The sequence below is a fragment of the Antennarius striatus genome, chromosome 13 (genome assembly GCF_040054535.1).
Source record: "Antennarius striatus isolate MH-2024 chromosome 13, ASM4005453v1, whole genome shotgun sequence".
Classification (NCBI taxonomy): domain Eukaryota; kingdom Metazoa; phylum Chordata; class Actinopteri; order Lophiiformes; family Antennariidae; genus Antennarius; species Antennarius striatus.
The window spans coordinates 4,210,350-4,231,451 of record NC_090788.1 but is presented as its reverse complement, the minus strand read 5'-3'; the positions used below and the strand labels follow the sequence as shown (position 1 = coordinate 4,231,451).

The following is a 21,102-nucleotide window of genomic DNA, read 5'->3' as shown; positions in this document are numbered from 1 at the left end:
CTCCTTGGGTCCACGCTGGTCGCCGTGGCGTTTCCATGAGGACGTGGATGGTTGTTGCTCGTGATGAGCAGGTGGTGCCTTGCATGCTAGCCTCTACCACCGTGACTGGGTGGAGGCTGGATGGCGTTGTAAAGCACTCAGCAGTGAGTCAGACTAGAAATGCGCTCTATAATTACAGTCCATTTACCATCTGTAAAGGCACCATTAACGCTGAATACAGGTTGTGGAGTGACGCACGCTTCCATCAAGATTACACTCACAAGCATTTTAGCGCAATAGAAGGCAATTAAACTCCAGCCATCGTCCAAGATGAGCGACATCCTGGGTTTGATTCCGGTAACAAAATCGCATTGAAATGAGATTAAAATTCCACTGCATCATAAAAGGATGAGACCGGTTATGTTTTAATGTCATTCTGCAAAAACAGAATTAAATTAGACACTTCAGAATTATTTCATCTTGTTAGATCACTACAAAGTTGTAGCTTGTTAAAATGAAACTTGAGTCTCCAGAAACATCATGGAAACTTCATCTTTTTCTTCACAATTGTTTCAGATTTAACCGCCGTTGTTTCTCGCAGGTCTGTCGGTTCTGCAGAGGATCCTGGACACGGCAGCAGAAAGGACCTGGCAGGTCACCTCCGTTAATCTGGACACACTGACAGAAGCCGCCTTCATCAAACTGCTGGCGGATCTGGATCATAAGAAGGACTTTCAGATCATCATCAACTGTGAGCTGGAACGACTCAACTCCATCCTCAACCTGGTAAAACACCCGTTTGATGTCGATAAATCACGTTAGTCTGACCTGTGTGAAAGCAAGAACAACAATCTCAGTTTCTGAAGCAGGGGTTTAGTTGTTGTCTTTCTGTTTGTTACTCCTGCAGCGCTGCCCACTTTACTCCACTCATGCACAACATTTCCATCACGGAACAGACCTTCCAAACTTTAGTTTTTCTGTTTCTATTTGTCTTTTGTTGTTCCCACTCTGCCTTCCATCCTCAGAGCAGCAGAATGTTCTGCAGAATGTTTTTGCCCTCGCAGCCCTTTCACTGAGTTTTCATTTTCATACCGAACCGTTCGATTTCAGCGTCACTGGTAATTGGCTGCTCGGAGAGAGAGAGAGAGAGAGAACAGAGAGCGTTGGTGAAAAATGTGGGAATATTATGGAATAGTTTTTTTTAGAGCAGGTCCAATTAAACAGCTTGACCATTTGCAGGCAGTCCAGCTAGATGAGATGAACCTGTCACATCGTGACTTACAGGTCAGTCGCTGGGGTTCAACTTCCACCAGCATGTAAATAGTGATTTTTTTTTTAACAAAGCAATCAAATGTTTATTTACATCAACATTCATTTGATATATATCTGAATTTATAATATTTTTTCTGGTTATTTGTGAAGATACAAAGCAGCCATCCTTCATTGATGCAGCATTTGCATTCTGATATCACACAAACGAAGCGGTAGGACCAGGGAGGACTGGACCTTTGTTACTCCTCGTCCAAAGGGGGCATTTAGGGTCACTTTTGTTCACCTGAACGTAACAGGCTGGATGGGATGTATTTTATCCACTTTTCCTCAAAAGGAATTGGACTAGATTTCGACTAAAAACCACATGCAGTACCTACCAGGTTGCTTCCCAGCCTGCCTCAGACTTCAGAAAAAGAGCTGCTTCCACCCCAGGTTGTGTATTGCCGCAATAATAATGCATGTTTGCCACAGACTCTCACAGCACACCTGGACTTGCGTCACACTGGTGTTTTGGAAACCACTGTTGTATCTGGCTGAGAGCCGCGAGCTGTAAACACGAGTTCTTCTGCTGCAGCTTGACTGGATGGAGCGGGACAGCTGGAGAGCTGCTGTCAGTCCTGGCCATGCTGCTGAATTATTTGGCTTGCCGTAGGAAGGAGGCGCAGCAGAGAAAAGAAAGGACGCGTGCCCAGAGACCAGGCATAACTAAGGGAAATGTCCCTCCTGCTGAATGGCAGCTGGCTAACAGAGGCTAAAGTATCAGGTGGTGTTTGATAAGGAAAACGCTTCTTTATTATATGGGAAAATAAAGAACCTCAAAGAATCATGAAACCCATGTTAGCAGCTCAACAGCTGGGCTTTTAGCTTCATGCTAACATTAGTTGAGATGATTTTTATCCTTGTATTTCTGTTCTTTACTTGGAATTTATTAAATCCCAACAATAAGAAGGATAGAAAGCAAGAGGAGGCAACAAGAGTTTAGGAGGATCATGGTTCTCCTCCCTGTCCTTCTTCAAGTTAAACTCCGCAGCCCAGCTGCTTTAGTGGAGATTCATCAACTGATGCTCGCTAACAAGACCTGAGAGGGAGTCAGCACCTGCTTCCTCCTCTTTCTCCTCCTCCTTCCCTCTCTGCATCTGTTTTTCTGTCCACCTCTTTTTCATCTTCCATACAATTTCTCTTTTTACTCTGCTCCTCAATTTCCTCTTTCTCTCCCCACTTTGCCTTTTTCTCTCCTTCTCTTCCTTTCCTGTCGTCCGCCATCAATCCGAGGAGACTCTTTTTCTCATTCTTTCCATCTCTGCTTGATAGTGAAGACGGGCAATTAATTCCTCAAAGAGGAGTTTGAGTCCTCCAATTAGCAGCTGTTTGAGGGGACACACGCATGCAGGAGACTGTGATGAATGCGTAATGGATGCTTTTTATCACCATCAGAAACATCAGAAGAAATCATTAGCATATCATTTATGCTAACTTGTATATTCCTCAGATTGCTGCTCAGAAGAGACACTTGAAGAGTTACCATTACATCCTGGCCAATCTGGTGAGTCGCTCTTCAACGGGATTGCAGGATCTACAGCCCCAGTTCTGTTGGTCAAATGGTGTGTGTGCGTATGTGTGTGTTTGTGTGCGTACGGCAGGGCTTCTTGGACTTGAACATCACGGAGTTCCAGAAGCTGGGACCAAACGTGACGGGCTTCCAGCTAGTCAACCAGTCGGATCCAGCTGTGGTGAAGATCAACCAGGACTGGATGGAATTCGACAACAAAGATGTTAAGCTGGCCCGAAGGAGGCTGAAAGTACGCAGTACAGTATTTTCAGCACTATAATGCGCACCTTTAATCAATTGTTCATTTTATAATTTATTTCATACATAAGGTGCACCGGATCATAAGGCTCACTGTAGGTTTATGAGAAAATTATAGGCTTTTCGGTGCGCTTTATAGTGCTGAAAATACTTTATTCATAAATATCCATCAGCGTCTTCCTTATGTTAAATCCAAGTGAAGTTTGATGGCTTTTATCTTGAAGAAAATAATCGTTTGTTTTACTTCCTGTCTGTTTCACAATAAAAGTGTAGTAATGTGAATCAACAGGGTATTTTGTTAGCGCTAACGGTAAGCAAACATCCTGACTGATATTCTGCAGCTGTGACACAGCTGCAGAATATCAGTCAGATCAAATCACAAACAGAAGGTAATTTGATTCCCGTCCGGAAGGGCTTCACCATTAATGACAATAAACACAAATAGAGGATTGTTTACTGAATATAAATGTGTTGAAAAGCTGTTTATGATGAATGTCTTGTCATGAAGAGATCCAATTTAACATTAATCTTCTGAACGTCTTCATCTTCATCTTCTTCAGTACACAGGCGCCTTGACGTACGATGGCGTCAGTGTCATGGCGATGGCTTTCCAGAACCTGCGGCAGCAACGCATTGATATCTCTCGTCGTGGCAACGCAGGGGAGTGTCTGGCCAACCCGCCCGCCCCCTGGGGACAGGGTATCGACATTCAAAGAGCGCTGCAACAGGTAACCAAACACTCACAGGTGTACAATGTCCTCACATGCGTGGACACCCAGTCAACACAGTGCTGCGTGTTTCCAGGTGCGTCTGGAGGGGCTGACAGGTCAAGTTCAGTTTGACGAGCGAGGGCATCGAACCAACTACACCCTGACGGTGATGGAGCTCAGCCACGTGGGGCCAAGACAGGTGCAGCGCCGCTCATTGTGTCCTTTTTCTCCGACGGAGCCGCGTCGTGCAGCGAGCTGCACGTTTTCACCGTATCAGCTCATTTTAATAATTAGCTCCCTCTCCTCTGATTAAAGGTGTGATCATCAGTGAAATCAGCTGCTGCAGCATTTGTTTTTGTAAAAAAAAACCCTGCAGCTCAGCTAAACTCCATCCCCACAACATTACAGCCTCACTTTTCTTTGTAACGAGGTGAAAATCCTGCTTGCTTTGTAGTGTAGCAAACGACTCATAGAGGCTTCAGTGGTGACATTTTGAAGCCTGGAATTTAGGTTCACTTGCCGCTGCCGTCGGTCAGATCAGGTCAGCTGGAGGCCAAACACAGGAAGCACATTAACTAACACCTCTCAGCTCCGTATTAAAGATGCATACTGAGCAGTAATTCCATACGTAAAGCTCTTTCCATCAGGGTCATGTCAGTAGACATATAGAATTATATAAATGGATGGTTGCATTCCCTTTCAGGTGATCAAATCTGCTGGTTCTGTTTGTGGTTTGTTGGTGGTTGGAGGACTGGTTTGGTTTCAGTTACAATCTCCACTTCTTTCACTGTTTTTTGGAGCCGTGTATGACGTAACATATACCACTCTTTTAGTTCTGATAAAATCTGATGGCTTGTTGTGTAACGCTGTCACTACCCTGTGTTCAGATTGGCTACTGGAATGAAAAGAGAGGCTACGTGAGCACAGCCATCTACAATCCGGGTGTTGAAGAGTTCTATGGTCTTCAGAACAGGACATACATCGTCACCACCATACTGGTAAGATCAGGAAGGACTTGATGACGTTCTTGGAAAATACAAAGGGGTTCTCTCCGGCTTATTGGACTTCGTTTCACCTCCAAAAACATGCAATTTAGGTGGATTGATGAGTTCTAAATTGTCAGTAGGGATGAGTGTGTACCTGAGTGGTTGTTTGTCTTTTGTCTGGCTTTGAGATGCACCTGCGACACATTCAGAGTGGATCCTTTCTCTCGCCTGTAGTTTGTGAGAACAGGCTCCACCAACACCAATGACCCATAAAGCGAAAGACAAGACGATAGCAGTCGGTCTCGTCTAAATAAAAATGGATTGATGTATGGATAAATAGAAAACACATGCAGAAGACATGGCGTTCACCGTGTCACCCTCCGCCCACAGGAAGCTCCCTACATGATGCTGAAGAGCAACCACGAGCAGTTTGAAGGAAACGACAAGTACGAAGGTTACTGCGCTGAACTGGCCTCAGAGATCGCCAAACACGTCGGATTTGTCTACCGGCTGGAGCTGGTGGGCGACGGGAAGTATGGCGCCAGAGATGCTCACACCAAGATGTGGAACGGCATGGTGGGAGAACTGGTGTACGGGGTGAGTCCACTCAACCAGTTGGCCTGTCCAGTCAGCTTACTTAAAGCTTAAGGTTGGAATTATTTTAAAAATCATCTCCAACTTTTACTGGTTCCGACATTTTAAAAACATTTTAAACTTAAGTTGTAACTAAATAAGCAGTAGGACATTATTTTGAAGTATTTGAATGAAAATTTTAGCTAGGAATCAGTTTAAAAATGTTCTTCTCTCTTGTAATGTTTATTTTTTCATGAATTCATAAATTATTTTCCCACCCAAGTCACAAATGTTTCAAATTGAACCTGGAGGGAATAGAAATAGAGACAATAGATGAAAAAGACACTGGTTTGAATAATGATGATGAACCTCCAGCCTTCAGCTACAGAATAAATCAAACCACCACTAAAACAACATAGTGAAAAAAGAAAAGAGGACATTTCAGACTTTTTCTGGCATCAAATGAGATATTTGATTGACAAGAGGATTAAAAACACAGTGCTATGTTAATTTGTAAATTTACTTTGGCATTTTTGTTATTTTTAACTGTGAGAAATGATCTTAATTTCATTAAATATCAAATACAGCACCAAAACCACAACAATCATAACATTTGTCAATTAAAGTTTGAATCAGTAATCTGTGTATCCCTCATCAGCACTGATAACAGCAGGTCTCCTCCTGGACTGGTCAACCTCCAGATGATGTCATCCTGTGGGATGATGTCATCCTGTGGGAGTTCTTTAGTCACAGTTTTTTGTATCGTATAACAGGAGTGGGTTGGTTTTTAAATCCCTTGCGAGTACAAGCTTGAAAGGATTTAGGAAGATTTTGCGGATCCATCTGCTGTAGATTTGTTTTGTACAAAGAGTCAACAGAAGCATAAAATCCAAGAGATGCAAAATGAAAACCAACATCTGGGATGTGAAACAGGAAGAAACAGCATGGAAACAAACTATAGCAGCATAACAGGATGGTTCTAGTGTACCGGGTTAGTACTGGTATACCAGTATGGTTCCAGTCCACCAGCCTCCTCTCCCCCTGCAGAAGGCGGACGTGGCGGTCGCCCCTCTGACCATCACTCTGGTGCGGGAGCAGGTGATCGACTTCACCAAACCCTTCATGTCTCTGGGAATCTCCATCATGATCAAGAAACCCACCAAATCCAAACCCGGCGTGTTCTCCTTCCTCGACCCGCTGGCCTACGAGATCTGGATGTGCATCGTCTTCGCCTACATCGGCGTCAGCGTGGTGCTCTTCCTGGTGAGGGGGTGTCATGGATGTGGGAAGGGAAGCTGATGGTATTCCTGATGCTGACGATCCTCGTCTGTGTCTCAGGTCAGTCGCTTCAGTCCCTATGAATGGCAGGGCGAAGACTCCGACGACGAAGACGAAACTCTGCCCTCCTCTGCCTCTAGACGAGCTCTGCCAATGTCGTCTTCTGAACTCACTCATTCTCCAGGTACATCATCGTCATCCTCTTCGTCATCTGGACCCGACTCCCTCGTATTTTGGTTCAGTTCTGGCATCAAGTGGAACTGGTTTTCTGTTTGCTGTTGTTGTTTCCAGGTTACTCCCAGAACCAGAACCAGCAGAAGGACAAAGAGACTCCAGAACACACCAATGACTTTGGGATCTTTAATTCTCTGTGGTTCTCTCTGGGGGCCTTCATGCAGCAGGGCTGTGACATCTCCCCCAGGTAGGAAAGCATTTACCTGTGTGTCAGTGGGGGAGAGTACTCTGTTGATTGTGGGACTCAATCCATTTTTTATTTTTTGTTTGAGTTTTTACTCAAACAAAATGATTTTTGATCAAAGGCTTGGATTGTGTCTGTTTTTGTTTGCAGCGACAATTCATTTGTGATATTAAAATTAAAATATTCTTGTATTTGACACCTGAAAAATGTCAGAATGATGAAGACTCATCTATCTTTCTCAGGATGAGGAGGCTTTTTGCCACTTGGTGCCAGGCTATTTGTTTTCAATTTTATCTAGACTTTATGCTATTGAGCGCTAAGCTACATTAGCCAGGCTAGCTGTTACCCTTCTTCCTTTATTCTTTATTTCTTTACCCCAAACTAATAATCTTTCATTGATTTCCAGAAAAACCTTTGAAAAAATAAGAACTGAACAAAATGTCCTCACAGCAACGAACCTCATTAACCCCGAAGCAAAAAGGCCGACTGAGATGCACTGTGATGTACAGCGTGGACAGACAGACAGACACACACACACACACACACGTGTTATCATGGAACATGTACAATCCTGTCTGACATGCTGCCTGGTTAGTGGAGCTGTGTGAAGGCCTGAGGCTGATTCTGTTCTGGATGAACTACTTTGTGTGTGTGTGCATGCGTGTGTGTGTGTGTGTGTGTGTGTGTGTGTGTGTGTGTGTGTGTGTGTGTGTGTGTGTGTGTGTAAGTGTGTCTTAAATCTTTATTAATGGCTCTTAAGTTCTTAAGGACTTTAGGCTTTGGGTTACTGTGACATCTCACTGTTTTAACCATCAATAGATTCGACTGGACTGCACATCTCCTACACGTCTGTTAAACTGTCTCGACCCATGATGCATCCCTGCACAAAATTTTGTAGAAATCGGTTTGGTAGTTTTGTGAATTAAATGTCAGAAGATGCCCTCTGACCTACGCGCCTGACATTCCTGCTGTTTTAGTATTGAGCGCTGGTTTAATCCATGTGGGTGGAGATGCTTTGCTGGAGAGTGGGGTCAGCTGTCTCAGTGCTGTGCATCCTGACACGAGTGTCATACCGGTGTGTTTGTGGCTGTGTTAGTGCTCCACGTCACACCGGGTCACCTTTAGATGAGCCGTTTACGACTCCAGGGCTTAGCAGCATCTGAAAGAGTGCTCCGTGTTAATGTATCTGTGCGTCTGAAGCCGATTGGAGGTATGGATGCTGGTGTTGGTGTGTTCCCCGCAGGTGGAGCCATCTCTCAGTTGTCACACCTACTGTAGAAAATAAAAAATAAGAGTAATGATGTTTTCACACCAAATACAAGCACTTCTTTTTCCAGAGGTGTGATTACACCAGTCAGGAAAAGATGTTGGCCTGGGGTGAGTTGACAGTGAAGGAGCTTTCTGTAATGTTGTGTTGGGAGGCCCAGGAGGAGCAGAGGGCAGGACTTGCTGGACCTTCATGAAGAGAAGACACCAGGAGGCAACTTCAGGGGCTCTGGTCAAGAGCAGGAGCAGAGTTCAGCTCTAAAAAGGTTGTTTTATGTTCACTCCCAACTCGACTTCAGTGAGACACAGAGGTGCAGAACAGAAGTGTATTGGTTATTGTTTAGAATTTTTACTGCAGGCTGGAAAGAAATTTCCTTTACTGCTCAATGGTACAAAGAGGACATGAATCTACCGAGGACTAAAACAAAGAAGGACAAAGAGTATTTTAGGACAATTAACAAAATGTTAAAAAAAGTGTGATCACCCTGAACGTAACGTCTACCTGTCTTCTCGCTTCTTGTCTCCAGGTCGCTCTCCGGTCGAATCGTGGGAGGAGTTTGGTGGTTCTTTACCCTCATCATCATCTCCTCCTATACAGCCAATCTGGCCGCCTTCCTTACCGTGGAAAGGATGGTCTCCCCCATTGAGAGCGCAGACGACCTGGCCAAGCAGACTGAAATCGCCTACGGCACCCTGGATGGAGGTTCCACCAAAGAGTTTTTCAGTGTGAGTCAATACCAGACAGGAACCAGCAGAGGTCCACCATGTTCTCCGTTGTCTCACCTTTGAATGGAATAATTTAAATTTTCGTCTTTAGCAACAGTTTAGCTCCAGTGAAAGATGACTTTGAATTAAGAATTAGTCAACTTAATTATCCTTTTCCTCTCCATTTACAACTCTAGCGGTCAAAGATAGCAGTTTTCGAGAAAATGTGGTCTTACATGCGGAGCGCAGACCCGTCGGTGTTTGTCAAGAGCACCAATGAGGGTGTGAACAGAGTCAGAAAGTCAAAGGGGAAGTATGCCTACCTGCTGGAGTCCTCCATGAATGAGTACATTGAGCAGAGGAAGCCCTGCGACACCATGAAAGTAGGAGGAAACCTGGACTCCAAAGGCTACGGAGTGGCCACGCCTAAACGATCGCCCCTCAGGTACACTCCAGACAGGGGAATGTCTGTGTTGTTGTTCTGTCGTCTGTGTTTGATGGAAAGTTGGGCCGGTCGATCACAAAACATGAAATCCTCTGCGCCCAGCAGTTTCCGCGACCTGACCCACATCATCAACGCGTTATAGACGTTAAATGATTAATATGGGGCTTCAATCAAAAGAAGATTTGAATCGAGCAACGTGACAAATGAACCAAATTAAATTTATACTTAAATTGTAAAGCTGCAGTAGACAGTTTGTACGTTCTACCTCATATTGCATTGCTAAGCCCCACCCACCAAATACATAACCCTCAGGTTAATAGAAGCTGGAATCATTTCCGCTCTGTGTTGCTTTCTCCAGCCTCAGCATACTGAGGCTTTATAATCCGAGCATCAAGCCTGGAGCTCCCTACGGATTTATCACAAGATTTATCACAAGCTACCATTACTGACAGGACAACTTGTGAGTTTACCATAGAGGAAGGGAGGAACCTAGACTCACAGTCTCAGACTTCCTCCTACACCCTGTCTTCATTTACCTCCCTCATGGAGGATTAGACACATTAAGCGGCCTCCCAAACCAATAAATAACCCTACACTGGAAACAGGTTGTAAAACCCTCCCACAGAGGGGCTGATGCTGACTCACTGACCACGAGCCCCAGCTTCATGTGTTCAACATGTAAGTTCCAGAAGGTCCAGCTGACGGGCGACTGATTCCTTCAGTTAACAGAACGAACACAGAGTCTGTTCACAGGACGGCGTGGGAGGTTCTAGAAACCTCATGGTCCTGATTTACACAGGGCTCCTGTGATTGGATGCTACTGCTACTAGCTAACCATGTCTTGGTTAACAAAAGGTTAGAATAATGAGGAAATTCTTCAAATAAATAGCTTCATTGATATGCAGTGTTCAAAATGAATTCTTTTTACCATGATGTGTGATTTAGAAATTAAAATCTGTTCTCTGGCATGTAAACCATGCAGAGGCACGGACTCATGTCACTGTCGGCTCTTGACTGTGACCCCTGTTCATGTCCCAACAATCAATGGCCACCAAATTCAGTCTGTTAGAAATAAATTCAGATGGTGTAAACGCCAGCTTGATGGTTTTTCTGCAGATCCCAACAACCAGTTCAAACATGCAACAAATGAACCCGCAGGGCATTTTTCAGAACATCTTTTCTTTGAAACAAAATTTTCACATCTTAAAAAAACACAACCGACCTGACCACCAAAGAACGTTGTCAGAGTTTTAACCGTGTGTCTGTCTGTCAGTCTGTCTGTCTGTCTGTCAGTCTCTTAATCTGTCTCTCTGTCTGTCTTGTCTCTCTCTCTTTTGTTTGTCTTTGTCAAATATGTGTGTGTGTTTTCCTGTCTGTTTGTCTCAGTGTTGCAGTCTGTCTGTTCTGGATCTGTTGGCCTGTTTACTGTTTGTTGTCATCTCTTATTGCCTGACTGCAAACCTGCTTGTTGCTCTGTCTATGCTGACGATGCTGCTGACATAGATCTGTTGATCTATCTCGTATCTAACTCGTATTTTGTTGCTGTCAGATGCTGCTATCAGATGCTAATGTCATAATGTCCATCCAGTAGCCCAATGACAACCATCCAGACACCTATCAAACTCCCTAGAGTAACAACAAAGTTGATGCACTTTCTCAAGGTCAAATATCGAGATGGTTGACCTTCCCAATGATTCGTGTTTTGGGTAGGGGTGCAAGTATATACCTCTTACCTGACAGCAGCATCTGAAAGTGGAGTTTCTCTCTCTCCGTGTTACAGACATCAGTGTCCATGTTCTTATCAGATGTTCTGTGAGAGAACATCTTGTTCTCATTCTTCCTGCTTCGCATCAGCGTTTTACAGCCAACCCAGAGTCAGAGCACGGAAATTACTCCAACCATGAGATTAGCACATGAATGATGTTTGATTTGCATTTTTCTCTCTGTGTTGAAATTAATCAGTGGAAATGTGTGTTTGTCGGATACAACAATACAAATCAGCTTCGCGCAGTGGGACAGGGTGAAGCTAATTGACTTGACATTCTGTCTCGATTATAAGGTGGTTTTGTTTTTTTTGTTCATAATATGTAATTTATAATTATTTTAAGAGCAGGAGTTATTCACCTGCTGTTTCCTTATTCATGTGCATGAAGCAGATGCAGAAAGCACAAACCATACAAGTCACAAGTTGTTCTGATCGGTTGCCTAGCAACACCGTTGAGTTAAACCACTCTAATGCTGTCCTTGTAAGATTGATCACCTTTGCAGATGAACAGTTGTAGTTGACAGACTTTGCCTCTGGGTTCACTGTCTCCCCCACTAACGGATAAGATATTGATCATTTAACTTTACTGTTTCCTCTGATCAACTCCATCAAACAGCTTCTGATTCCCTTCTCATGTTGATGCTTCGTCTGCTGTCTGCAGCATCTGCGTAGAGAGGACTTACAATGATTGTGCTTTGGTCTGAAGTGAACAAAATGGCATCAAAACAATTTCTGATTGGTTGACTCGAACAAGTAACTAATACGACTGGTCCAAGTGAGATAAACCAGCAGCAAAAGTGAACTCATTTGTCAGGCACTGATCAGCATCCCTAATGCTGAAGAGACTTGGTGAGAATCCCTTGTAACCACCATTCTGTCCAGAATTTAATCGCAATTCCAAGGAGATATCTTATTTTATGATGTCATCATTTTATTAACACATCTCAGTTTTTTCCGAAGTTCTTGATTTACTTAAAAACCCAACTCTTAACAGATATTTCTTCAGTGTAATTGTTTACAATTTTTGAAGTCTCATATTTCAACTGGACTTCTTTATGAGTCACGGGAAATTATTATTATAAAATATTTACATTTTTATAGACATATATATTTAAGAACAAAACTCCTGTTTTCCTGGATCTGACATTACTTTCTTTTTTTTTTCATTATCACTTCAAACTTAAGCACATCTGGTTGGCTCATCACTGATCATTGATTGTTAATGACTGATCATTGTATCATGCTTCCATTGCCATAGAAACATCTTTGCTTTTTTATGGCAGTTTATGTATTTGACCATAAGTAAGGGGGAACAGACTGAGCTTGTTGGAGAACATGTTAGAGTATTTTGGCTTCAACGTGATGCTTATGTTCAAATGTTTGATTGTTGTTCCTCCTTATTTATCAAGTGATGAATGGAACTTAATGCGAGTTTTGCTGCACAGTCGTCAGTATAGGAGAAATTTGCTGTGTTTCAACCCAGACCAGGACAAAACGTTGTTTTCCTGGACGAGAATAAACAGAAATTTGTTTCCCATCAATCAATTTGCTTAGACGTCATGGCCTCCATAAGTACTTTAAATGGATTTCCCAAGAGTAATCTTATAATTGGGGTTCCGCAAGTGATCCTTGGTCAGTTGGGAAAGTTTTACCTGCGGATGTCTTTCCAGTCTATGAAATGAAATGGCATCTCTGACTCTGAAATAGCAGATTATAAACTTTATCACAAAATGTGACTGTGGACTTTCAGCTAACAACTTGGAAATGTAGTGAAGGTCTTGGTTGAATCATAGTGAACCTGTCCTTTGAAGAAGCATTCCCTTTATGATTCTACTGATAACATGCCTGTCATTAGCAGATGTAATGATGTTGCTATCCTCACTATGGCGGTCGTCTGCTCATTAACACCTAGTTCCCTTCTATCCCTTATTACTATCATCCCCGTAGAAACCCTGTTAACTTGGCAGTGTTAAAACTGAACGAGCAGGGCCTGTTGGACAAATTGAAAAACAGATGGTGGTATGACAAGGGAGAGTGCGGCATCGGGGGAGGGGACTCCAAGGTCAGATCATCGAAACCCCCAACGGGTAACGACAGGCAATGGTACACGGGGTAACCGGCAACCACCCACATTTAAAGATCAATTATAAAACATTCTGGATGCACATTTGAAACTGCTGTATCTACTGTTTGGTGTCTTTCCCCGCAGTAATGTTTCTGGTTTCACCTCTGGAATAGGAGATGAATTGATCCATCAAAGATTCACTCTCTCCTGAGTCTGCACTGTTTGATCCAGGGGGGTATTTTACAAAGTATGCTCAGAGATATTCCAAAATAGGACATTTTGAAGACTGGTCCATTTTAAAAGAGGCAATGGTCTGAATGCTTGTGGCAGAACTACTTTGGGATGACTGGACAGGTTGGTTGCTAATTGTCATTAGATTAGGTTAGAGGCAAGCATTGATAGTTGAGATCCAGTTATCATACCCAGACACGTCCTGTTTTGTCTCCAGAGTTGGTGGAAACGGCTTCTGAAAACAACCCCTACAACATCCTAGGCATCAGCCAGAGTTTGAGCCAAACAGAATTGAAAAGGGCATACAAGAATGCTCTTGCCAGAGAATGGCAACCAGACAAGAACAATGTCCTTAAACTGAGGTCAAATAATCAAGTTTTATAATTCATATGAGATTTTGTCACCATTAACTATAATCTCCAGTGAAACATGATCTATGCGTGTTCATGAGATACAACCAAGGTTAAAGGGTTTCGTTCAGTGTCTTAGTTTGCTTGAATGAATCAGTGTTTATCTCATCATTATATTTTTAATTTGATGCCAAATCTCTAGTCAATTTTTTTGACACGATCTGGTTTAAATTTTCTTCTAAATTTTATCCACAAACACATTTAAAGCAATTTTATGTTAGTGCTTTTCCTTGACAACAGTCTTTAAACACACCTTTGGGGTGAATCAACTGTTTCCCAGATTAGGGGTAGCTGTCACCATTGGGCACAACACTAAACTTGTGTTATAGTTAAATGATGCACAACTAGAAGTAAAAACAACACACGCAGTAAGTGATCTTCCATCATCAATCAGTCGTAATATCTGTTCAAGAGATATGAGAAACCTGTAGGACAGTAAAACAACCTCATGATATGTTATATATTGCTCAAAAGTGTTTGCTAAACCAGTCCATTTTGTTGGGGTTAGGGTTTGGCTAGAAAAGCGGTACACATTTTCTGCCACTAGGGGGTCTTTTGGATGTAATGGTGAAAATCAGATCATGTGATTTAGCACAAGATCAAGACAAGTCATTCAAGTTCCCCAAAGCTAAAAGTCAGTAAACCAGTGTTTATCCATGAACTACCCCTCTGGTCATCTTACCTCGGTGCATTGTCATGGAGAGCGTTGAATTCACCAAAACTTACAAGTAATGTTACAGCAATTTCCACCACAAACCAGTTTCTGGTTCTTGGACACTCAAACCTCAATAAACCCAAAGATCCCAGAGTGTTTTCAACCCTTGCCGGTTACCCAAAGTGATATAGTAATACACATCTCGCGCGTAGGGAGTCAGGCCAAACCAAGCTAGATGGAGTATTAACGCATATCACTTTGAAGCTGACATTTTCCAGCAGTTTTCTGTGTGATTGTGCCTTTTTTCTATTTGACTTTTCTTTGTATTGTTGTGACGGTGTTCTCTTTAGCATACCAAAGCATCTATACTGCAAATGCCACTTTTTGCTAAAATCATTGCTGCTGCTGCTGTAGCCCTCCGCAGCCCTGTTGCTGTGCAGCTGAACAATAACATAAGATAACATGGAGGTGTATAATGTTATTTATGTTATTCCCAACCCCCCTCCCTTCCTGTCATGGTTCTTTGAAGAATCCCAGTAAACCTAGCAGTACTGAAGCTCAATGAACAAGCCATCTTAGACAAGTTGAAAAACAAGTGGTGGTATGACAAGGGGGAGTGTGGACACAAGGATTCCGGCAGAAAGGTCAGTTCTTAAGGCCACTTGGCCTGGTCCCGAGGTAATTTGTTGGTTTACCCCACCCCCTTACCCCCATCAGACACACACACCAAATCACCAGACATCAGCCGGTACACTCTGAAAAGTAAAAAGTATATTGCACGTATTCTACTTTTCTCAATAAGTTTGAAAAGACGTTTGTTATTCAATTAATGCTAAACGGGCGTTTTCCTGGTGACAGTATTTACTCTAGCAGAACAGTATTTTCCGCTCTATAAGGCGCACTGGATTATAAGGCGCATGGGATTATGAGAAAATGAAAAAGGCTTTTAGGTGCGCCTTATAGTATGGAAAATACTGTAGTTACCTGGATGTAACCTTAGCTCTGTGAGAAAGGCCTTCAGTGCATTCCATTTATTCCCTGGACAGCAAAGCTCAGCAGGTATTGATCTTGTATTTTGGTTTATAATTAGAGTAAGAAGCCAACAAAGCAAATATCCGGACTTCTGGAGATTCCATTTGTTTGAGGTATCAGATGTAGAGCTGATTTTAGATAGACTTTGTAACGTTACATTTCTTGTCTTAATGCTAACTGGCTGCTATTAGCATTGCTATGAAAGTGGTCTCAATCAGTAAGAGAACTTTTCCTTTTGACTTCTCCTACGATCAAACTTTGACATTCAATTGACACTTAATTCTCCAAATTAAAATTTCTTGCTGGCACTAAAGTGTGTTTTTTACATCACAGTGAGTTAAAATGTCTCTCCAGACAATATCTTTTTAGTTTTTAAAGTGTACCGCTGCTACTTAGTTTAGCATTCTGGGGAGCTGGAGGATAAAACCAACACATTCTGACGGCACCTGAAAACCTCATGACTCCGACAAACGCCTGTCCTGACAGGATGTCATTCCAGCTTAAGTACTGAGGACACCCGACAAACTTACCAGAAAACTTTCTCCAACCTCGCATACGGTCCAGTGAATTTATGCAAATGCATGAGAAAATGAGCTGAGCTGATTCTGACAAAGCAGACTTTTTTGGAGATAAGGGGTTTTCATGTCCTCAGATGAGTAGATTTCTTCAGAGGCTCTTTTTTGGCTCAGCCTTCCTTCTGTTCTCCAGAATATTCTGTGGTCAGCAAAGTTCATGGAAAGCAGCCACAGACAGACAGACGAAGAAAAATGTGACTTCTTACATCACTTATGATGGAAAAGCTCCACTGCCGTATTACATTCCTGCTTTCTAACGGTCGAGCGGTATTGTGAGGATTTATCTTACTAGAGACAGTTGGTTAACCCTCACAGGAGGCTGCAGTTTACAGCAAGATTGCTTTAGACATGTAAAAAGTCACGTCTTCCTGTTTATTATTCTTTTTCTCGCTGTAGCTCTATAACTCTCTACCTCCACCTCTCTCTCTCTGTTTATGGCTGCTGCCTGAGTTGATGAAACTGAAGCTACTGACCACAACTTTGCCACTCTTCCTATTCCTTACACACAAACACACTCACATGCACAGATGTTTTGTCTGCAATCTGTCATGTATCCCTTTTTCCTCTGAACTCACTGTGTAACGGACCGTGACTAACAAATAGAAGATGCTCTTCATCGGCGTAGCAGCGAGGAGCAAAGACTTAAAGTCAGACTGAAGATGCAGTCAGGAGACGAATGATAACAAGCAGCGATGCTCAGACATCAGCGAACGGACAAAATAACGCAGAGGAAATTTTAAAACCTTTATCTCCTTATTTTTTCCAAGCAGGCTTTATTCAATGATCGATTAAGTTTACTGACTTTAGTTTTAGTAGAAGTCTGAAAGCATTCGTGGACAAATGCCAGAAATACATGATACTTCCTTCAGACCTTCTACTAATTTGTTATCTAATTCTTATTCTTCTCCTTCTTCTACTTTTTCTTCTTCTGTCACCCTAGAGGTGTATTATCAACAATTTAAAAAATTATTTTTAAGAGAAAACATGAAACATTTTAAATCTACATTTTTTTTACTATTATTTTTCATCATTTATGTAAAATGTTAACATTAATAAATAACAATTAATTATTTCAGCCTTCCCCAGATTCGCATAAATTTTTTGTTTCACCCAACATAAACCCCAACACAAAATTTCACCAAAATGCCTTTTTTTTATTACCAAATACATGGTCACATGACCGACAGCTCTCCTCTCCTTAGATATTAAATTCTTGAATCAGTGTAACTGAAATTAAGTCATTATATGTAATGCAAAATATTTTGCAGGGTTAGTCCTGTAGAGAAAATCCACTCATTTTCAAAATAGGACTTGGTGCAATTTTTTACTTACTTACATCTCAAATTACATTAAATATGAAAAAATGTGTTTAAACTATAATAATTTACATTTAGTTCAGTCTGACTTTGAATGTCTTCGAGATTATTTTCTCAGAGGTTATTGGCTGATGTTAAACATGACAGTTTGTAGAGGAAAGCTTCCTGATATGTCGTCCCTGATTGACCACACATCCTTTTGAAGAGAGGCCCCGCCCACATTGAGTGTTGTTTCCTCATGTTTATTTTAATAGATGCATGCGATTGGATGACAAAGTGAAGCCACGCCCTGCAAAAGCCAAAGCGATGCATGTGACAGGAAAGACACACAACCAAACAAATCACTTCTTGGCAAAATAAAATTATTTCTAAGGATTTAAAAGTAAATTTCAGTTTGTAAGAGTTGACCAGACAGAGTTGTTAAACAGCACAGAAACGCTTTATTTCTGCTGAATGTAACTAAGAAGAACACAAACAGCAAACCTCATATTTAAAAGGTTTAATGAATTAGTTTTGCATGAAGTTGCATGTTTGTACAGATTGATTTTCAAAGGCTGTGATAATTTACCTTCAGAGGCTGAAATTTATGCTAAAAAAACTAAAAGGAAAAAAGTCAATAATAGACTTGATAAATTAATGGAATTTCATCTTCATCACATCCTTTGAAAGTTAAAAGTCTCTGCTTAGTTAGAAAGATAAGATTTGAGTTTTTAGCTTTAATCATGACCTAGTTAATCTGTAGAATTCAAGCTGTGGTGATGTCATGATTGTCTGCGCCATGACTGGTTGTCCCTGACGCCGCTCCTCTGTGCTGACAGGACAAGACAAGTGCGCTCAGTCTGAGCAACGTGGCGGGAGTGTTTTATATCCTGATTGGCGGACTGGGACTGGCCATGCTCGTGGCTCTAGTCGAGTTCTGCTACAAGTCGCGGATCGAGTCCAGAAGGATGAAGGTGAGTCATGAACAAATGGGGACGGACTTCTGCCACGATTCTGAAAGTCACTGCTCCCTCCAGATTGTACAAATTGCCTCCTCAGAGCTCTTTTTCTCTCCCTCTTCATTTGGTTTTAGACCATAAAACACTCATAGTAGCACATTGCCTCTAAATGATGCATGATGTTCACTTCAATTGATGCTCATTGAAAAGCATAACGCCTGAGGAGGCAAACAGTCTTTGACGCTACAGGCGAACTCTCCACTCAACGCTGAGTCAGTGCAGCCAGAGGACGTCATTAAGGAGTGCCAGTCAAACATCAAATGGTAGAAAGAGATCTGGAAAAACGATATTTCTTTCATCCAGCTGTTTATAAAGTGAGTAATAGAAGCGATTAGAACAATTACACAAAATAAACCACAAATAAAAAATTAGAAGATCGGATCATCATAGTGACAATCCTGACTCCTAGTGGATTGATTATTGCCTGTCAACAGCTTCGCGATAGACTTCTTTTAGAGTTCTCCCAGCAGCCACAGGGCAGGATCTTCAACTTCGCTGCCATCTGAAAGTACTTTAGCTGAACTGTAGCGATCCGCTGCCGCTCTCCAGCTCCTCTTCGTCGTCTCCTTCTGTGTGATGAAGCCTCGCCTCATTGCAGACGGGTAGTTTGTACCCGGGATGAACAAGCAAGTCATTAGAGCGTTTTTCTGCACCAATCTTCAACTCTCATCTCTGCTGGACTTGTGTTATTCTCTTCCGATGTACGTATATCTGTGCACAAAGACTTAAAATACTCTCTGAATGCTGCAATAACAAAACTTGTGACAGTAAAATAGAAATAAAAATAAAACAGGCAGGATTGTGGGCCACTTTCAGCTAGATGCTAAATTTGCACCTCAGTCGGTATAAGGGTTGCAGCATCCATCCATTTTTGTTTTTCTTATCTGGAGCATTCACTGGGCAGCTGTGAGAGATTTTTAATCCCTCCAGCAATTTCTGTGTCTGCCGGGGGTTTCCTTCTCAAAACCTGCGAATGGAGGCGCCCTGGAGGCGTTGTGAATGGAGCTCCTCTGTACCTGCGGTCGGATTCCATACCATTCAAATGTAGAATCAGAGATTAGGAAAAACTCTCCAACTACTAAAGGAGTAGCCATTACCAGCTCAATCAAAGAAGAAGAAATTCATCGTAAATATCTTTAAATTGTGGAGAAAACTGGAAACAAACAAGATCGACCAAACAGTTATGCAGACGATACTTTGCTTTATATCAGTCCTCCCTTTGGAATTCTGGTGTCTTGTCCAAAATCCCACATTGGAATATAAATGTGCCTCCACAGGTGTGTTCCTTGTCAGCCATCCTTACATTTATCCGATATAATGTTCTGAAAACAACTTGATTATTTTCTGCTGAGGCTCATGGGAGTGTAACCCATGGTCTCGATGTCAACAGATGACAACCGCCTGGTTTCTCCTTTGGAGGTTTTGAGAGGACTATTGGATGTGTTTTCATCAGGTTTGGCTTTTTGTGATCCCTCCATTGTCCTGAATAATATACACACCGACTTATCGCTGCATCAGAAACTCCCATCTTTTCTTTACCCTCTGATTTTTAAGCATTAAACGTAAAACAACATAAAAACTCAGGGGCTTCAAGAGGAGAAACATAAACAGTGATTGCAGCGTTAGAATGCGAAGAGATAGATTCTCATTAGACTATTCCACCCAACCATTCACACATTAAGAATTTCTTTTATTGGAGAGGCTAAACATAATTGTGTGGTCTAACGCTTTGCCAGGTGTTCGTTCTGCCAGCAGGCGACAACATCAACAGCCGTTTATACGACACGAGTTGATGATGTCGATAAAACCCTATATTAAGGAAGGCTGAGTCCCGTAGCTCCCAGCGTTTGAGGTGAATTGTAAACTGTTGACTTCGAGGTGAAACAGGACGGAGAAACCATTTGGATGAAAAAGCTGCCTGGGATTTATTTGTACCAATCTGTGTCATGACTGCTGATGCCGGCTAACAGCAAGGGAGCATGGGAGCCTCAGAGGCCTGATCCAGGATAGGAACCCTGGATCCACATCATTAGTTTTATTGAGAGAAGTCTCACTGTTGATGGTTTAATACACACAGGTATTTAAACCACTTCAAACAAACCCAGGGTTGTGTTCCAATAATGCAACTGACCCATTTTTAACTTTTCATGATATGAAGCAAAAATAACAGATTTGGGATGGATGATGATCTGTAGTGCACAAATAGTGGTGCATCAGGATGGTTCACACTAATTGGTTCAAATCAGGAATAACAGATATGATTTCAGAATCGGTGTGATCCATTCTGATGGCTTACGTGTAGAGATATTCTATTAGCTCCTCTTCTTCGTTGACCCAGACGTGGTTTCCTGTTGGCTGCTCTTCAAACAGGAAATGCAGAATCGCAGGTTTCAAGTCACAACTCAGATTTGATCAATGCTTCCTGTTTATGTTCATAAAAGCATTATGGGTAGGGTAGCTCCAAAACATAGAGCTATCCCGATGAATATGGTTAACTTTTTCAGTTGTTTTATTAATTTTGGACAGAGATCTGGACAAAAAAGGTTTTAACAGGAAATCCTTCAAGAAAGATGCTCTGAAACACAGATTAAAAAAATATGGAATACAATAACTCGA

At 42.1% G+C, this 21,102-nt stretch overlaps 1 protein-coding gene across 5 annotated transcripts in view; it reads left to right on the top strand.

Moving 5' to 3' along the window:
- LOC137606344 (glutamate receptor 1-like) overlaps window positions 1–21,102 on the top strand; it is a 46,624-nt gene that overhangs the window by 23,097 nt on the left and 2,425 nt on the right. Inside the window, exons 4-17 of one of the 5 annotated variants that reach the window (XR_011037842.1) lie at window positions 581–765; window positions 2,741–2,794; window positions 2,892–3,050; window positions 3,619–3,786; window positions 3,863–3,967; window positions 4,656–4,766; window positions 5,145–5,351; window positions 6,375–6,590; window positions 6,666–6,789; window positions 6,897–7,026; window positions 8,817–9,015; window positions 9,192–9,439; window positions 15,103–15,209; window positions 18,307–18,441. Coding sequence is in view for 3 of the 5 variants with exons in the window: in XM_068331568.1 (XP_068187669.1) it covers window positions 581–765; window positions 2,741–2,794; window positions 2,892–3,050; window positions 3,619–3,786; window positions 3,863–3,967; window positions 4,656–4,766; window positions 5,145–5,351; window positions 6,375–6,590; window positions 6,666–6,789; window positions 6,897–7,026; window positions 8,817–9,015; window positions 9,192–9,439; window positions 15,095–15,209; window positions 18,307–18,441 (2,156 nt within the window). In the remaining 2 variants the exon portion in view is untranslated. Of the gene's footprint in view, window positions 1–580; window positions 766–2,740; window positions 2,795–2,891; window positions 3,051–3,618; window positions 3,787–3,862; window positions 3,968–4,655; window positions 4,767–5,144; window positions 5,352–6,374; window positions 6,591–6,665; window positions 6,790–6,896; window positions 7,027–8,816; window positions 9,016–9,191; window positions 9,440–13,151; window positions 13,267–15,094; window positions 15,210–17,742; window positions 18,442–21,102 lie in introns of those variants that run through there. The other 4 variants (XR_011037843.1, XM_068331568.1, XM_068331571.1 and 1 more) reach the window with 4 other exon arrangements.